Consider the following 17,978-nt stretch of genomic DNA (forward strand, 5'->3'; position numbering starts at 1 on the left):
TGATGCAAAACCCAGGAATGCAGAAGAACTCTAGAATGCAGACCAGTCATCTTGGGCCGGAATACCTGTTCAAAGGTGACAGATGTTAACTGACTCCATGCTACACAGATTTAAAGCAGTAACAGAAAAAAAATGTATACAATTAAATATTTGTTCAGTGATCAACAGAAAAGCTAAATCTGTAAACAACTTTCAGTTTATACTGTAAATATTCGAGTTTGTAAATTAAAATGAAGACACTGCTATTTTTTTGAACAGCCCATTATTCTTTTTTCTTCATTTTTCAGTTTAAAAATTGATTTCATTCATTTTCATTTGGAATTGAATGTGCAGTGCTCCCAGTGTCTGTGTATATGGAAATAAATGCTATTATGAGGACTGAGCTTTTTCTCAGTTGCTATTATTACACACTGCTACTATATTGCACATAACTGTAATATTTCACAAATGCACAACAAATTAAAGATGGATGTAGATATTCTACTGTAAAGGGGGAAGACCTCATCTGTTAAGGTAAGAGCTGATTACCTGGTCACTCCTGACCCATTTTTAAGAAAAAGTCAATAGTCTGCTAATCTGATTTAAATAAATTCAACATTATTTAAATGATAGGTTATATATGATATTTTCTGTGCTGTTAGAGAAGCAAAAACATCAGAAAAGATGAAAAGACTCATTAATACTGGACATATGTACCACCTTTTCCAAGTATCTTAGAAAGGAAATAAAAAAATAGATGGGGCTGTATTTATTTTGATTGGTAGTGTCAAAGAGAATGAGAATTCATGAAATAAATTAAACTAACAAAATAAAAGCCAACTAAAAGCCCAACAACCACTGACCAGGCCAAACAAGATCTTTAATTCAGATTTAAGGAAACATATAGAACTGATGCTCTTAATATTTGCATTTCTAATACTATACCATAATACTATTCCACAGTATTTGAGCTATAAGAGAAGCATCTTCCACCAAATAAGATGCAAGCGATCTTGGAGAATTGCAGTAGGCCTGCCCTAGATTAAATGATTGTGATGTGTTTCAATACTTCAAGAAATCAAACTAGGTGATTTCATTTTTTTTAACTACTTGCATTTGCCACAGTACATACCAAGCAATTACTTCTGTACAAATAATAAAGAACACCTGATAAGAAAACGTTTGTAACTTGACAATTGTTTCCTTTTTTAATTGGTGATTTCATAGGGTTTTTCAAGGCTTAAACATTCCAGTGTAATTCCACTGGGATCTGTTGGGGCCTTGTGCTATGCATGATTATCATTTATGGGAAACCGGTTCTATAAGGTATAGGTTGAAACAGTTAATCTATCCTTATTGTCTCATGTTATACAGGATCCAACTGTCTGAACCATGCTCCTGTCCATTACATTTTAAACATGTCATTTTACAACTAAGACATTTGCAACTGTTTAAGTACCTTTTGGGAGTTTAAGGTTATAATGCACATTCACAGATCACAACCTAGATTAGGAAGATGTACACTGCATATTTGTGCAGCTTTGCCACTGTTATTGCACATACAAGTGCAAAGTGTAAAAAATAAATTATAGTAACAACAATTGCTATGTGACCATTAGACTTACTACTTGTGTAAACATGACACTGGGATCACAATTTTAACCTATGGTAGGCTGCCTTCTGGCAACAAAACATATTTCTCATATGCACATACATATGTAATAAAGAAGAAGCTAAAGCTAAGATGCAATGCAAGATTACAAGGCTGGTGAATGAAAAAGACACAAACACATGACAAAGGCAGTCACTTTTAAAGACTTTTAATACTATTACATACTACTGGGGAGCTGTTAGTGGTAGAGTTTTTCCATTCACATTATACTATTTGAACCTTAATTACCCTCTTATATCCCTATACCATATAACACTACACAATATTCTCACACTTTAAATTTAAAACATAAAAGGTGCTCAAAGTCTTAGCAACTTAAAACCCCTTAAATACTCTTCCTCATATGTTATCAGTTTTCACAGATTTTGCTCAGCACTTCAGATTGTGACTTTAAAACAAGAACATTAAACTTAGTGAGTAGTGTAACCAACAGACCAAAGCAACTAAAAAGGCAGGTGCAAAATAAAGATTAGAACAACTTCATACTCCTCCCTCCCATTAGGTAAATTGGGCATAATCAGCAAATCATATTATTCTTGCATTTATCCATTTTAACTTAATAATTTGTAACAATGATGTAATTATTACAAAAGTAATTCTAATGAAATTTTTAAAATCATTACAATCTCTTCCCACTCATGCACAGTACATACATGAATGATAAAATTTAAAGAACAACACAAATTTAAAAGTAGTGAAGACTGCTGAAGTGGACCTCTGATATGCTTTGAGTTGTCAATGTACAAGTATGCAAGTTACTTGAGGTCCAGTATTGGTTAATTGAACAAGAAACAGTTTGACAGTATATTAGTGGATTTTAAATAAGTACTGTATAAATTTTGTCTATTTTAACAATTTGGCACCAGATCACAAATTAATATAACAATTAATGTTACACATGTCACACAGATATAATTAAGGTTACATGTAATGCTATAAAAAAAAAATACAACCAACTGGAAGCAGTGAAAGGGTAAAAAAATAAATGTGTAAATTTACAGAATTTACACAAATTTCTACTGCTTCCCTTAATAATCTCACCCAGTGTATTTTAAGAAAGAAGTGGCCATATATACAGAAGGATAGGAAATCAGTTATTACACCCACTGGTAATGAACAATGTGAGAGAAATGCATCTCTAGTCATCATATAGCTATACATACACAGTATGTAGTTCAAAGACACTGAGCTCTCATTTAAAAAAAACTTATGTATAGAACTGTGTGGAAACTCCTCATTCCCACTGAGAACAAGAAAATTATTTACATGTTTAGGCATTATTCAGTCAATAAGCCTACAGAAATGGTCAACAACCTGCTCCTCATGGTTTTCTGAAGACACCAACTTGATGTATGAGCTGTAGAAGAAAACTGAAGTTTACTGGAATGTAGATTTCCAAAAGGATGGATGACAACTCTCCCTTAGAATATTCCACAATACAGCATGCTGCTGTCCAGAAAGAAAGCTCCAAAACCTCTAAATACAAGAAATAAACATTGTGAGCTTGAATAAATAAATCTGACACATCAGGTAGATCAAACACATGAAGGTGTCCTCCTTAAGTTATTGTGCCTGTATTTGAAATTATGGAGTGGCTTCAGAAGTGGGTGTTATGGCTGTAGAATCCACCAGTGTTAGTGCTTCTCCATCTGTACAGTCAAGTTCATCTGCCTTAATGATGATTGCCCCTTCTGGCAGCACAACAACTTCCTCTCCGCTTACAATTTCTTCCTCTTCCTCTTCTTGCACCACAACCTCTTCTTGAGTTTCTATACTTGTACTGTTGTCCTGACCATTGGACATGGCCGCCAGTCTCAGTCTGTAGTGCTCAGCCTCCTGCTCCTTCCTCAGGAGCTGCTGCCTGTACTCCTGGGCCTTCCTATTAGCCTCCTTTAGCTGCTGCTCCAGCTTTGTCCTAGTATCTCTGTCATCCAGGCCCTGCAAATAAATGTACAGGAATTCGAACTCAATGAGCATGTGGAGAAATGCCAAGAGCAATGTAAACGTTGTGGCCACTATCTTTGCTAACTTAAGGCCCTTTCAGATATAATAATGACACAGCAAGATGAATCAAATTTTTGTCTATTTTTTAAATACTTTCCTTCCTTGCATCACGGGACCACTTAAAAGGGACTGATTAATCTAATTTTTCAGTTAAAAAATGTGTTGACTCTACAAAACATAACTTGTTTCCAGCAAACCTTATGTGTGGGATCTGTGTGGTTCACACTTGGTTCAAGTTTCCTTTTTCGAGATGAAGGCAGTGTATGATCCTCAGTTACAATTTCCTCTTCAATCTGATCAGTCGATACAGCAACTACTAAAGATTCAATAAACAAAAGACCTGAAATGTTACAACATATTCAAATTACAATTAAAACAATACTATAGTTAAATTCTCATACTGACTTTGTTGCCCTTGCATAGTGACAAAGAACTTCTGCCCTAGATTTCCAGGTTGTGGGTTGTGCTGCTGGTTGGTTACTATGGTGATGACACTCTGGCCATCCTCCTTTACTAGATGCTGAATGCCTGAGTCCACTGGGTCGGCTGTTATAACACCCTCTGGCTCACCTGTAACAGACACTCATTTAGTTACAGGTTTTTATTAGCTACAAGACCGTAGGCATGGATGATGTATCCATTTCAACAACATAACAGCAAAAAAGTACTGACATTCAAGCTAAAGTGATTTTTACCTAAGAATACCTAGTATGTGAGCTATTTGCAGTGCTTAAGTTAATTGTTAGTAAGAGTTTAGTGAAATCTTGCAGTTTTCTTTTTTACCCTGGCATGAATTCTGTAAATTGGCAATGTATTTCTGTGAGGGGTTCATACTTTCCTGCCTTTCACATTTTCACAATTGTATATACTTTTAAACCAGTGTCAGTAAGCTACATGATCATTAAATAACCAAATAAGGCAAGTGAGGGCTCTACGTTTTCGCCTAAGCGTCCTCTATTTGATGAAAAAGCTGCCAATCATGCAGCTTGCCCTGGAAATACTTGGGAAGTAAATAATAGTCACCCCCTCCCCTTCCCCCTTCGGCATGATTTTCTGTCACTCCAAGACAATGGTGCTTCAATGGCCAATGGAAATCTATAGAAAATAGAAGGGGGGGGGGGGGGGTCTGATGCGCTATCTATGAACAGTTTTACGTGAGTAACGTGCATTGAGGTATATAAAGGCTTGTGTATTTTGTGTTAGATTACGATGGAACCCGAACAAGTGTTTTCGCACAAAGAAGTGAGCACACAATTAAATAACTTTACCCCCAAAATCAGTATATACCCTCAGAATCAGCCACCTGTACCAAACATCGGCAACCAAAGATAACTGTAAATAAATGAAAGCACTTTACTTGCTCCAATTAATGTTTTAATATACGTGATATACGTGTCTGGATTAGTATCCAAGACTTTGTGAGAGAACAGTTACTGACTATAAATCCATTGCAGAATAGAAATGATTTGTGCGTTCCATGCAGTTTTGTACATGCAGAATTACAATATTTAAATATTGTTTTTAGGTGTGATCTTTTACTAAAATAAAGTTTAAATGGCCTTCTAAGGCAGGAACTTGCGTATTTTGATTTTCCTCAAAGGAATTGGCCAAGAGAGAAAAGATAATTACGCAATACGACAAACTGGCTGAAATTGGGGTTGGCCGGAATTGGGGGCCAGTTTGTTAACATTCTATATACCATTAGGAACACGCAGTTGCTTTGATGGTAACTGAATTTTCTGGGAAAAATTCTATTATACCGGATGCATGTTTTAAAAGGCTATTTAAAAGGACAGGCACGATTGTTGTGGAAATTTACCAGTGTAGTATTTCTGGCGAACGGATGCATGTAGATGGCTGAAAATCGGTAAGCAGGTACTTGTATTAGTCCTAAGAAATGTTGTGTTGATAAATGTAGTGTACTCTAAGAATATTCAATGCAATCAACTGAATTATTTGAGTCTGCCAGTTTGGGGCGTTGGTGCAGGAGGAGGTCTGCGTACTGTCAATCAGCGCTTCCATGCTGTAAGCAGATAAAGTGTAGCACATGCGTTTGATGCTGTTTGGCGAAACTCATGCAGCCATAAGAATGATTTTACCACCAATACTTTTGGACATCGTGGAAAGGAAGCGGCTCATTTTAGCTGAAGTTTATGCTGAGTTATTTGGGTGCTTCTAGCGTGGACTAGCTACGATGTTTACAACACAAATCACTGTATGTTTCCATTCACTGCTGGAAAAATTTATAATCCTGCTACAAAATGTTAAGTATAAATGAGAAAGTATACTACTTCTTTACAGTATTACAGCATGTACAGTATTTTCCCCAGCATTTACAGTATTAGCTACAGTATTTTCCCCTAACAATTACACTATGAAGCTAATATTGTTGTGGAACTTACTAAAGTAATTTACTGTGACGTTTTAGCAAAAAGAAACATGCAAACTCAATGTATAGTGACTGATGTGCATCTATAGAGGTTTTTAGACACTTTGGAGATGTCTAGGACACCTAGTGGAAAATTCTGTGAAGCTACTTAGTCATTTCATGTATATGCTCATGTATATGTATAAGTGTTCGATTTATTAGACAAGACCCTGGTGAATCAGGAAATGTAGAGTAGGAGTGAAAATAAATCTCCAGAATCAACAGACATATACCCAGAAAATCAAAGGCAATTTTTTTTTTTTTGACATTTTCTTCTGTATAAGATGAGTTCAAATGGAACCTAAATGATGGCCAATAAGCCTGGATGTGAATGGATGTCTTGTCCCAAGTGTCTATTTCAGTTTAAATCCTGAATGATCATTGTGCTATGTATTCAATTTCAGATAACTAGTGTTAGTGAACAAGTACAAATCGTTCAAAGATTAGCATAAAACCGCAGGTGCATGGACAGGATATAGCATACCCAGCTTACCTAAGATGGTTTTAGAGTTGGTGAGGACAATATCAGAGAGATTGACCACTCCTGACGATGAGATGATGAACTGGGGATTGGCAGTAGGTGTTGGTGTGTCACTAAATAGGTTCTCATCATGGTTCATATTCACCTGATTCTGCATTCCCTCCTATGAAAATGTAAACCACAAACAAATATTAAAAAGAGAATCAAGAGTTGTCCAATTTCATTATTTAAAAGAAAGTTTAAGGATTCACTGCAATACTGTTGGCCATTTGGACACTTGTCTAGATGAACTCAAGTACTTGGTAATTACTTGAGCAACTGATGTGAAATGGGCTAGAACAGTGAAATATGGGACAAAGAATTAATGTTTAAAGCCTTCAAAGGCTCATATTCAAATCTCCCAGTAGAGTATACATTAAGGTGATGTGGTTTCCAAGAAAGCACTTACCAATTGTTTTAGTAACTACACTCACCAACAAATATCACCTTCAGCATCAGCTTCTGTCAAAATTATTTACAGGGTACAGACTAGGACCCATTTTTTTGCCATAGAAAATAACTATTATGTTACAATCACCATCAGCATTTCCATATAGACTAGTTATGGTTTTCTAGCTTTGATGAACACATACTCATGGACACTTGCATAAAACAACTGTACCAATGTTCTGTTGTGAGTCAAGAAAAATGAAAATCACAACCTAGTTCAGTTAACTGGCTTTAAATTATTTTTTTTCCACATACATGTTGATGTCAAGTCATTTTCAAAAATCAGTTTTAAAAACTGGCATAATGAAAGACTTTAAAGCTTATACCTCATCATGTATACCCAATCATTTATAGAAAGTGTCCAACGGCATACAGTGACACATTTTTCTTAGTTGTAGAAAAATGTTTTTGTTGTATTTAAAAGATAAAACAACAAAACAAATGACTTCAGTCAAACATGCATAGTTGCGCACACAGAAAAACACAATAGACAAGCAAAAATGCAAATATTAAGTGAGAGAAACTAAAGTAAATGATAAGAGTGAGTATAAGAAAGGAATGAAAAAAGATCTCTAATCAGACAATGCTCTAACAAACATCATGGTAACACTTTATATTACATTTCACCTGGAGTAAGAGCATTAGGTCCGTATTGCCTCTGTCGATGGCAATACTGAAGGGTGTTTTGTCAAACTTGCTGAGGGCATGGGTATCAGCACCGTACTTAATGAGCAGCTCTGCTACATTCCTGTGGCCATGCTCTGTAGCCCAGTGTAGGGCAGTCATTTTCAGCATATCCTTGGCATTAATATCTGCTCCATTCTATTACCAACAATAACAAATTAGATAAAAAAGGATACTTCTGTGTATTTTCAAGCACAATTCAAATGTATTAATAGCATTTACAACTAATTCAAAATTTAGTCAAAATGTGCAACTATTGCACACAACAGAACTAAACAGAAACCTACAGCTTTTAAGAGGATATCCTACTCTACTTCACTTAAAAACAGGAATCTGGTGTTTCGTGCACATGTACTATTACCTTCAGTAGAAGTTCCACAATACTAGAGTGTCCCTCTGCAGCTGCCATGTGCAGCGGGGTGCGGTCAACTTTAGTGCGAGCATCTCTGCTGACACCTGCTCGGAGGAGCACCTCAGCAGTGGAGTAATGTCCAAACTGGGCTGCTAAATGCAACGGCGATGTCCCCAGCTATAAATATTACAAATTGTCCTATTTTAACTTAAAAAATTAAGAAAATCACAATAAATTTTCAGTGACTAAACAGATTTATAGTACGAAGAACCACTTACTATACTTCAGTAAGACTAACTTACCCAGTCTGTAGTAAAAGGTGCACCATTTGTCATAAGGGACCGAACCTCATCATCCTGGCCTTTACGCGCAGCCTCTAGCAAATGCTTGCCCAAGTCCACAAGTGACATCTAATACAATAGGGAATATACACTGAAAACAGCCACTGCAGTACTATAATGACAGTCACAGAAAAGAAAAGCACCACTTTAAACAAATGTACAGTACTTTATAAAACTTTAGAACACTTTATAAAACAAAACATTATTGATACACTAGCACCAAGTATAAACTTCATTAAATGTACAGGTACTTTAAACAGTTTTCTATTATTTATGTCTGTTACCACTTTACAAGACTATCACTTCTTCAAAACTTATAAATCTGAGATAAGGGCAGTGTGAACAAAGGTTAGCAAACTTGCAGGGAAGTAAAATAATGACTGGGAGGCACTTGCATCTTTAAAACTGAAGGTCAATCACCGTTGACAGCAATGTTGATCAACTGCCAAAATATGCTCAGAAACCACTGGCGAAGCTGGGCCAGAGTGCAATACAGGGCAATCATAATGTCGGTCAAATTAACTCTTCCCATATGAGTGCTGTAACTCAGTCACAATCTTTCTTTTTCCTCATTTGAGAAGAGTTTTACTTCAAGGGGGTTATCTGCAGCACTGGAGGTTATCAAGGTGACTTTTGTTTTATGCTCATCTGGCCACAGCAAGATTATGCATCACTATCAATGCGAGGGCAGTGGTGGCTCAGTGGGTTTAAGGTACTTGATTTGTGTTTGGGAGGTTGCTGGTTCAAGCCCTGCCATTGCTGCTGTTAAGCCCCTGAGCAAGGCCCTTAACCCTTGGTTGTGCCTCTCTAGGTTTGAGCTGCCTGGCAGTACCCTAGCCCACACCCATTAAAGGTGTGTCAGTCAGCAGTGGTATTCTGTTCTACCGTGTATGACGATAATGACTGTTAAAGCGAAACTCGCAGATGCTTCTTCCACTTTTAAAGAATGGTCCTCTGAGCCCTGTAACCTCCCTTAGGTTATCAGCTTCAGAGACATGAAGCTGTCAAAGCAGACAGCGCATTCAAGGGTGTTTTTGATAGTTTTTCACAACCCCAGAACAGTGACACACAACCCAGGCTCTTTGGAATATATATAGCACCATCAAAGGTAGACTTCCCTGTGAAGTCATACACAAAACCAGACACCCCAGCTTGCACAACCATCTTACATCCCCATTTCTGGAGTTTGGTATTTTGCTAGAGATTTCCAGCATTTTTGCCTTTGTAGGCATTTGCCATTTACTCAATGGAGAACTAGTGCTCACTTTTAGTCACCACGCACTTGCTCCTCATGTGGTTAAGCACAGGCCTTCTTTTAAACAGGTGATCTTCACTGGAAACAAAGATGATGTTACCTTGGAAGTGGAACATCTGGGATAAACATTTGAATTGCTTGAGTGTCAGGCTAATATCAGCTACATTATCATGTCTTTTGTCTATTACCTAGGAGTTTTCCACTACAGGCATTTTCACTACCCCCTGACCTACTTTATCCCAATGAAAGCTTTGATTTCACTGGCATTAATAGATCGTATCTATTGAACAGTTGACAAGTACAAATTGGTCTGCTCTACAATAATCTAAAATCACTTGCTGCCAAAGAAGTCTGGAGAAGTATGCAAGTTGAGTGAAGTTTGTTGATGCGGTGAAAATACTAGGCATAGCTGAGGACTTGTACTCAAAGCCAACACACATATACATTATATATATATATATATATATATATATATATATACACACACACACACATATACATATACACACATACATATACACACACACACATATACATACATATATATATATATATATATATATATATATATGTATGTATATGTGTGTGTGTGTATACATATATATATATATATATATATACATACATATACATAGACACACACACACACACACACACACACACACACACATACATACATACATATACATACATACATGTATGTATGTATGTATGTGTGTGTGTGTGTGTGTGTATATATATATATATATATGTAAAATATATAGCTCACAATCTGTAAAATATATATCTCTCATACATTCACACTACATAATGTCCCTGCTTGTCAAGAGAATTTTGTAAAGAGAACTTACAAAATTCAAAATTGTATATATGTGTGTCACTTCAGATTGGTAATAGGAATGATAATTTTTCAACATTAATGATCATTTAAAATGGAACTATAGTGTTTGACAATGCTTGATTTTACAGTTGTAAAATCAATGGCACGATGGAACGTGAACTGTGCATGTAATAGGACCACCACAGTAACAACCTTCCAACTGAGTAATTTAAACTAAGTAAAAAAATAAAAAATATGATGAGAACCTGTAGGCAAACCTCAGGCATGACTTATTAGGAAATGTGTTTGGCACATGGGGCACACCTCTACACAGAAGAGTGCTACAATGCTGTGGTAAAGAAGCCACAGTGAACAAGCCATTACAGGTGAATCTGAAGTCATGTAACCCAGGAATCAATATGGTCCAAACTTCTTATCTGGTAAAATAACAACAGGTTCAATTTGTAAAAATACATATGTACGTAGGAATTATATAAAAAACAAACATAAGTTGATAAAATCTTAGTAAACCAAGAATGCTATGATTGATCAGAAAGTTGACTAATTTTAGGGGGTATAACCCTACAACAACCCCTGATGCACAACATTTGCCTTGCATTGAAATTTGCCTTTCAATGTTGTGCTTTTGGGTGCCATCAACTAAGTATTAAATCTAGACACAGCCTCTAAGGAAAAAAGTTAGATTATAAGAAACATTTATTTATTAAAACATTCTAGATGGATAATTTGAGACAGAACCAGTGGACGTTTTTTCCCCCACATGATGGACATGTGCCATGACAAAGAACTGAATGCCTTCAAACTGTAACTCACGTATTAGGTTAATAAACTGTAACTCACGTATTAGGTTAATTTCAAAATATACAATCTTAGTATCAGCTAAAGATTGGTTCCCTTTGTTACTCTGTTTTCTTTTATTGCTTATTCTACTTTTCATCTCAGGAGAGGTTTGTACTTGCTACTGCTGTGTTTGTCTTCATTAGAGGTTTAGTCCAGTACTATACAAATGAAATCAAACTGAATTGATGCACACAATAATGTCACATTGCTGTTGCATTAAAATTTTTACCACCACATCCATGCTGCTACCACTGCAGTTATTGAATATTCCCTCATCCAAAATATACGCAGCTAGCACATCCAAGTCCTGCAGTCAGAAACAAGTTCACAAATTCTATAGTTGTACCCAAGAGGTGGCCATCTGCAAATAGGCACTCAAAGCCAACAGGTAACTGAACCAGAATATTCTATACTATATTGCTGCTGAATTACCAGCCTCCCCTGACATCACCACAGTCCATCAAAAATAAATAAATAAATAAATAGAACCATTATCACTGACATAGTACTTCACACAGCCTACAATATGGAACCCTCATGTTTACACAACTGCACCTTACATAACTTTGCACAATTTTGAATTAAGTTCGCAGGCAAAAAAATGTATATTGTATTTATCCCATACATCTCAGCTCATTTATTTCCTTCCATCATGGCAGAGCAAAGTCATGTATTGACAAGTACTGCCGAATAAAAATGTTTTTGGTTAGTAGTAAGAAGGGTGTAATGATACATATATTTGTCTTGAACAGTCATGGTACACACTATACGGTTCGGTGTATTCAGACGTACAGAGAATATGCGGTGGCCTATGTGTGAAGACTGATGAATATAAATTTCACAAACATGACTTCCACCCAAAACCTTACGCTGTAATCCATTACCAACATGCCAAGCTAAACATGGCTCAAGATTACTGATATCTGAGTCAGTCACAGTATTGCGAATGCAAATGACACAGGAGCTAAAAGACCCACCTGCATCTTTCAGATCAGTTGCCTGGGAAAATTTCAGGTGCCCAGTGAACTATGACAGGGAGTGATGGACAAGAATGGTGTGTTGGTGTTGTATATGTGTGGAAACTCATGAATATACGAACATGTATTCAACATCACTGAGATGTACTAAGCATTTAAATTTTACATTTGTGCTTTAGGCATTTGCTCTTAGCATGTGAGACTTAGAATTTCAATCATGTTGCAGAAGAAGGGAAATGTAGGGTTACAAGTCTTGCCCAAGGATTCTTATTGGTATAGCATGGCGCATTTGGAAAGACAGAGAATTGAACCCCAGTCTCCCACAGGAGAGGCAGCATTGTTATTGAGATGCGAAAGCAGACATAGCCAAAGCCATGCTACAATATAGCCTAAGTGGAAAAATAAAATTATTATTCTACTTATTTTGTACTTTAATAACATAAGAGATGCATTTCAGTTTTGTAGCTGACCTATGCTACCCCCCCGCCCCCTAAAAAAAAACAGCCCTACATAAAAAAATATGACCTGTGTGATAACGCACATTCACTCCTTACATTTTACTGCTTAATTCACTACAGACTGCACCGACTACCTCAGAGGGGACTTTACAACACTAGGTGTAACAAACTAACTTCCAGTACTGTCTGTTCAAAACAAATGAAAATAAACCATTTTAAGTTGTGAAAGATTATTTGTGTGAAGTAGCGCTCGTCTGAATCTTTAGCTACTGTCAGGGGCGGGGTTTCAACCTGTTAGCCACGAGAAAGGGTGCAACACATTTTTACTTAAATATTCTAATTAAAAAGTGTAACATTGATTTTTGGGGAATTATAGTTAGCGTTAGTTAGTTTTATACATTCTCGCACGTTTGATAAATGTTCCGAAGTAAACCGGAAACCCACCAATGTCACTGCAACACAATAAATAAACACAAAAACAACTCAGATTTATTAAAATGTATGTAGTTGTTGATGCTATGTCGGTATAAAACGTGTGCAGTGCTGATTCCGTGGTTAAGACAGGACTTCCCACGGTGTTGCAGCGTAAAACAGCAAAGTGCTGTTCTAAATATTAGCTAAAGGCATTACAGATTGTATTGCCCGTGTCTTGAATTACGCCTACTCTGATGGCTTGCTAACTTTTCGCAACTCAAAGCCAAGTACGAAGTTGCCAAGCTTCGTAGCTAAGAGAGCTAACTTTAATTATCCAACTTTATATAGTTGCAATGCGTAACAGCTAGCCAGCTAATTTACAAATATTTCACGTCGATTAAACAGACATCTTCTCAAATGCAACATGGTCACTAACGTCAAATGAGCATAGTAGCTAGCCAGCTACAAATAAGTAGAGCCATAAGATACTAGTCTCTGGAAGCAAACGACAAAGTTGAGTGCAGATTGTCGATTATAGCTCGTAAATTATCTAAGACAGCGAGTTGACTGTTAGATGAATAGCTAGATTAGTTAAGCGCTGTCTAGATAACCTAGGTTAACCTATTTAGCTAACTAACGCTATATAGATAGGATTAACTTTAGAACTAGCTAAAAAGTCCAGTTGCTTACCTTAATGGCTAAAGTGCTGTCCCGAAATCGACGTCCGCACCAAAATTTGTGCAAGGTTTGGCACGTAAAAGCATTAATTTAAATGTTTTTTTCTTAAATACGTATATGCTCTTCACCAAGCTCAATCAGATGGGTTTACAAGACTTTCAAATACATTGCATAAACTTTGTTACAATTACATATGAAAGATGGCGCAGTAAAGTTCTTCTTCTTGTATATGGCGGGTTGAAAAAAAGCAAGCTCATACTACCACCTACATGCAACCAGTGCTACGTACAACTACAGATCGTCTCCCTCCTTAATTATTGAAGTATATTGGTGTCGGTTTCCCTTATTGTTCTGTCTCACAATACATGTCTTTTTTAGCCATGGTTCTGGACAAAATGTCAGCTTGGCAAAACTTCACAAACATAAACCAGGTTTAGACACTCCAGCTATGAATATGTCCTGTGTGTTTGTTTTGTTTGTTTTGCAGTGTTTGTGTGCTGCACTGAGTATGTTTACATGTTTAAAATCAAATTGTAACCATTGTAAAATGCATTGCAACCATTGTTTACATTTACTTTTCCAGCATTTGCTCTTATTGAGAACGTCTTATAGTGTTCCAGTATATGTGCCCCCTGGGCACCTTGTTCTTCTTACTCCATTAGGTGAGTTAAAGGAGCACCCTTCATTGCACCTTTCAAAGTGTCAAATAATTTATTCATAATGTAGATCACTGGGCACAGTGAAAATTGTACAGGACAAAATTCTTTTCAGTGCCAGACTTATCATTGGAAGGCTCAGTAGCATAATATAATTAAACACTTAACCCTAACCCAACTAGATTTCTTTTATGCCAGTAACAGATGAAACATAGCTGTGACATTTAGACTTCTGGTTACCTTGTTATAGCTTGTTCAGGTTTTCAAAACACTGCAAAATAAATAAAAAATAAAATAGGGCAAATGTTAATAATAGTAGATATATGAAATATATGAGATCATTTACCATCACAAACAGCCATATTCTCTTAAAACATACCTAAACCTAAATGTTTATTTCAAAGATTAGCACTATGCCTAATGTCTAAATCATATATATTCCCTGGATTTCAATGAGTTGTTCAGTAATCTCAAGTAGACTTGATAATGTGGCTTTGACATAATGTTATAACTAAAACAGTAGAAGTCACCTTTGGACCATTTTTATAGGTGATAGATGTTCGCTTATTCTCTACTCTAATACATAAAGATTAGAAATCTTAACAAAAAAAAGGTAACCTAAAATGTCTTGAAAAAGTTTAGGATTTTTTCAGTACAAATGAACTCACTAAACATGTGCTTAGATACATGACAAGTCATGTGACAAATGAAAGTTTTCATAAAATTATTATTGTATAAAACTTCCTGCTTTACTGCAATATTCAAGCTGCTCTGTTTATTCTAACATATGTCGTGCATAAATGACAATATACGACAGACACACATTGTACTGTACTACAATACAAATTTATTTGTCTTTACAGTTCAGTAATGTCTAAAAAAATTCATTTATCAACTGTCTTAACTTGTGTCTCTGAAATATCATTATAGTATCATAAGCATAGCATACATTCATTAAGCAATGAAGAGTGATAACTTTAAAAAGTGATCTTAGTTAATTTAAAGATAATTGTGAATGTATAAAATCTGATCATAAACCTCAAATTAATTTCCTCTCTAGTGACTAAATATGGTAAGAGTTATCAATAACTGTAAAATCAATTACTGCAGCTTTAAAGTAACAAGACATTCAGTTTGTAAAGATAAATGCTTTTCAACTATATGAAGAGGGCTATTGATGAAGAGTGGTAATGATATTGATGATTGGGTTGAGTTGGACCATCTTAAATATATTCAGTGTTAAATGCAGTTTAAAATGCATAAAATATGTAATTCCACATTCATTTAGTATACATTTTAAGGTTTAGACCTAAACTATTTCTAATCAAAGGCAACTTGTAAAGGAAGCACTAATATTTACTGAGTAAACGTTTAAAAAGCTGTGTGGACAAAATCAGTCATTTCAGAAAGTGGTGGGAACATGCCCCTAGTGTCCCTAGCATGAATTACACTAAGTTTCTGGTTCTAGTATTAACTCTTGTTTCTTAGATATTTATTTAGTTTATTTATTTAGTTACCTACATTAACTAACAATAGATTGAATTAATTATATTGCATGTGCAGACCATCTGCTACTTTCTATTGTGCACCTGTGCATAAAAAGGTGTATGCTGTCTTTATGTTTATTTTAAAGTAAAGATGATATCTTTGGGATATTTTGGGGATAGCTTTGAAACATGGTATGAGGGCTTTTTTGAAGTAGTGATGAGGTATTCTAAAATAATTCTCCTAAAAGTTTGTTAACAGTATTCTGAATACAACCTCTTTAAAACTTATAATTACTATAGTTTTGTATTCTGAATACATGCTGGCCTTAAGTGTATTCAGTTACAACACAACCATGCTTATATGTAGTATGAACTGCCAGGATATAGGACTATGAAATGGTAAATTTTGTGTTGATCTAAATAATTAGCCCTTGTCATTAACGTTTAAAATCCAGCCAGAGCAGATTGCACAATACAATTCAGCTTTATGCTGAAGCAAGATGAAATTAAGAAAACTGGGAGTTACTTAAGGCATTCCACATAATTAGCAGGGAGCATGCCAGACTTTCCTGTTCTCTGGACAGTGCCATACATCCAGCCTTCATCGATTGGCTGCACGTTGATTATGACATCATTATCCCAAAAGGAGACTTCATCATGATCTTGGGCTGTGTAATCATATAGAGCACGATAAACTCTCTTCTGTATGGACAGAAAAATAATTAAGAATTAAAACAAGACAGATAGTGTATCGTTTGCATGTAGTGTGAACTCTACATTATCTTAAGGTCATGAGATGAGACTTAAAACTGTCAAAAGCTTCAGTAAGTGAACCAGACAGCATAACCTGCTCAACTGAATTTAATAACAGGTCTAAATACAATACTTGTGCACTAAAATGTTTTTGGACACCAACAGTTAATAACTTGATTCATTTTATAAATATAAACTTTAAAGGAAACAACATTCATAGTTGTAAATATCACAAGTCATGATCTTTCTGCAGAACTGGAAGATTATAATATTATATTCTGGATTATAACACAATATATTCTGGATAATGACAATGATTTATACATTATATATTAAATATAATTGTTACTGTCAAATAAAGTGTTAATATTTGAGGCATATAAGGCATCTGAACTAGATTAGAGTAGAACATAATTAAAGGATGTTTAATTAATTGGGTACAATTAATTGGGTGCATTCCACTTCAAGAGAGAAAAGTAATTAAAGATGAGGTTTCACCATGGTGGAAGAGTGACGTGAGCGAACAGTCAGTTGGTTAAGGTGATGGCTATTCTGTTGGTCATCACCTGTAAGAACAGGATTGAGAAAAATAGATGAACCAAAAAATAGATGAATAAATAGAGGTGAGAGAAGGAGTTTAACAGAGCTACTCATCTAAAGAACTGGACACTGTAAAAGTAAAAATTGAAGAGCCTTTTAGTATTACAGATACCAAACACATGTCAAGGAAATAAACTTATAAAGTAACTTATAAAATACATGGCTTAGTAGAAATAAATTCTTACAACCTCTCACCCCTGTGATACCTATATAACCATAAGCTTAACCCTAAATTCAAACCTAACCCTACATAATCATAACTCTAACCCTAACACTTTTGACAAATACAAGATGTATTTATTAGCTCTTTACTTGGCAGATGTGTATGATTTTCAAGCTATCAGCAACATCAAATTGCCACCATCTGGAACAATAAAGGCAATGCATTACTCCGAATACAAAATACAAATTCAACATACCACAAGGTCTACTGACTGTAACGCTTAAGTAGGATGCGGGGACAAGTCACGTGGAACATAAGACTTTGTTTATTTAACATGTTCACAATCAAATCCACACACAAATGGAGTCAAACACTAACAACTCGAACACGAAAACGACAGACCTTTATATATATATGATAATGACA

The 17,978-nt window shown here is 35.6% G+C and overlaps 1 protein-coding gene across 3 annotated transcripts; it reads right to left on the reverse strand.

Moving 5' to 3' along the window:
• Nucleotides 1–1,783: 1,783 nt before the first annotated feature.
• On the reverse strand, nucleotides 1,784–14,123 carry gabpb2b (GA binding protein transcription factor subunit beta 2b). Of its 3 annotated transcripts, XM_027001190.2 has the most exons (8): nucleotides 13,906–14,123; nucleotides 8,392–8,499; nucleotides 8,099–8,266; nucleotides 7,681–7,875; nucleotides 6,577–6,727; nucleotides 4,061–4,225; nucleotides 3,853–3,971; nucleotides 1,784–3,589 (listed from the first exon to the last, which is right to left on the reverse strand). In XM_027001190.2, the coding sequence occupies exons 2-8, from the start codon at nucleotides 8,497–8,499 to the stop codon at nucleotides 3,236–3,238; spliced, it is 1,260 nt and encodes a 419-aa protein (XP_026856991.2). In that variant the 5' UTR covers nucleotides 13,906–14,123; the 3' UTR covers nucleotides 1,784–3,235. The 3 variants fall into 3 exon arrangements, with proteins under 3 accessions (XP_026856991.2, XP_026856992.2, XP_026856993.2); XM_027001191.2 differs by lacking the exon at nucleotides 7,681–7,875; XM_027001192.2 differs by lacking the exon at nucleotides 13,906–14,123 and having other exon boundaries at nucleotides 8,099–8,296; nucleotides 8,392–8,442.
• Between the last annotated feature and the right edge of the window lie 3,855 nt (nucleotides 14,124–17,978).

This window comes from Electrophorus electricus, chromosome 5, assembly GCF_013358815.1.
Source record: "Electrophorus electricus isolate fEleEle1 chromosome 5, fEleEle1.pri, whole genome shotgun sequence".
Lineage (NCBI taxonomy): Eukaryota > Metazoa > Chordata > Actinopteri > Gymnotiformes > Gymnotidae > Electrophorus > Electrophorus electricus.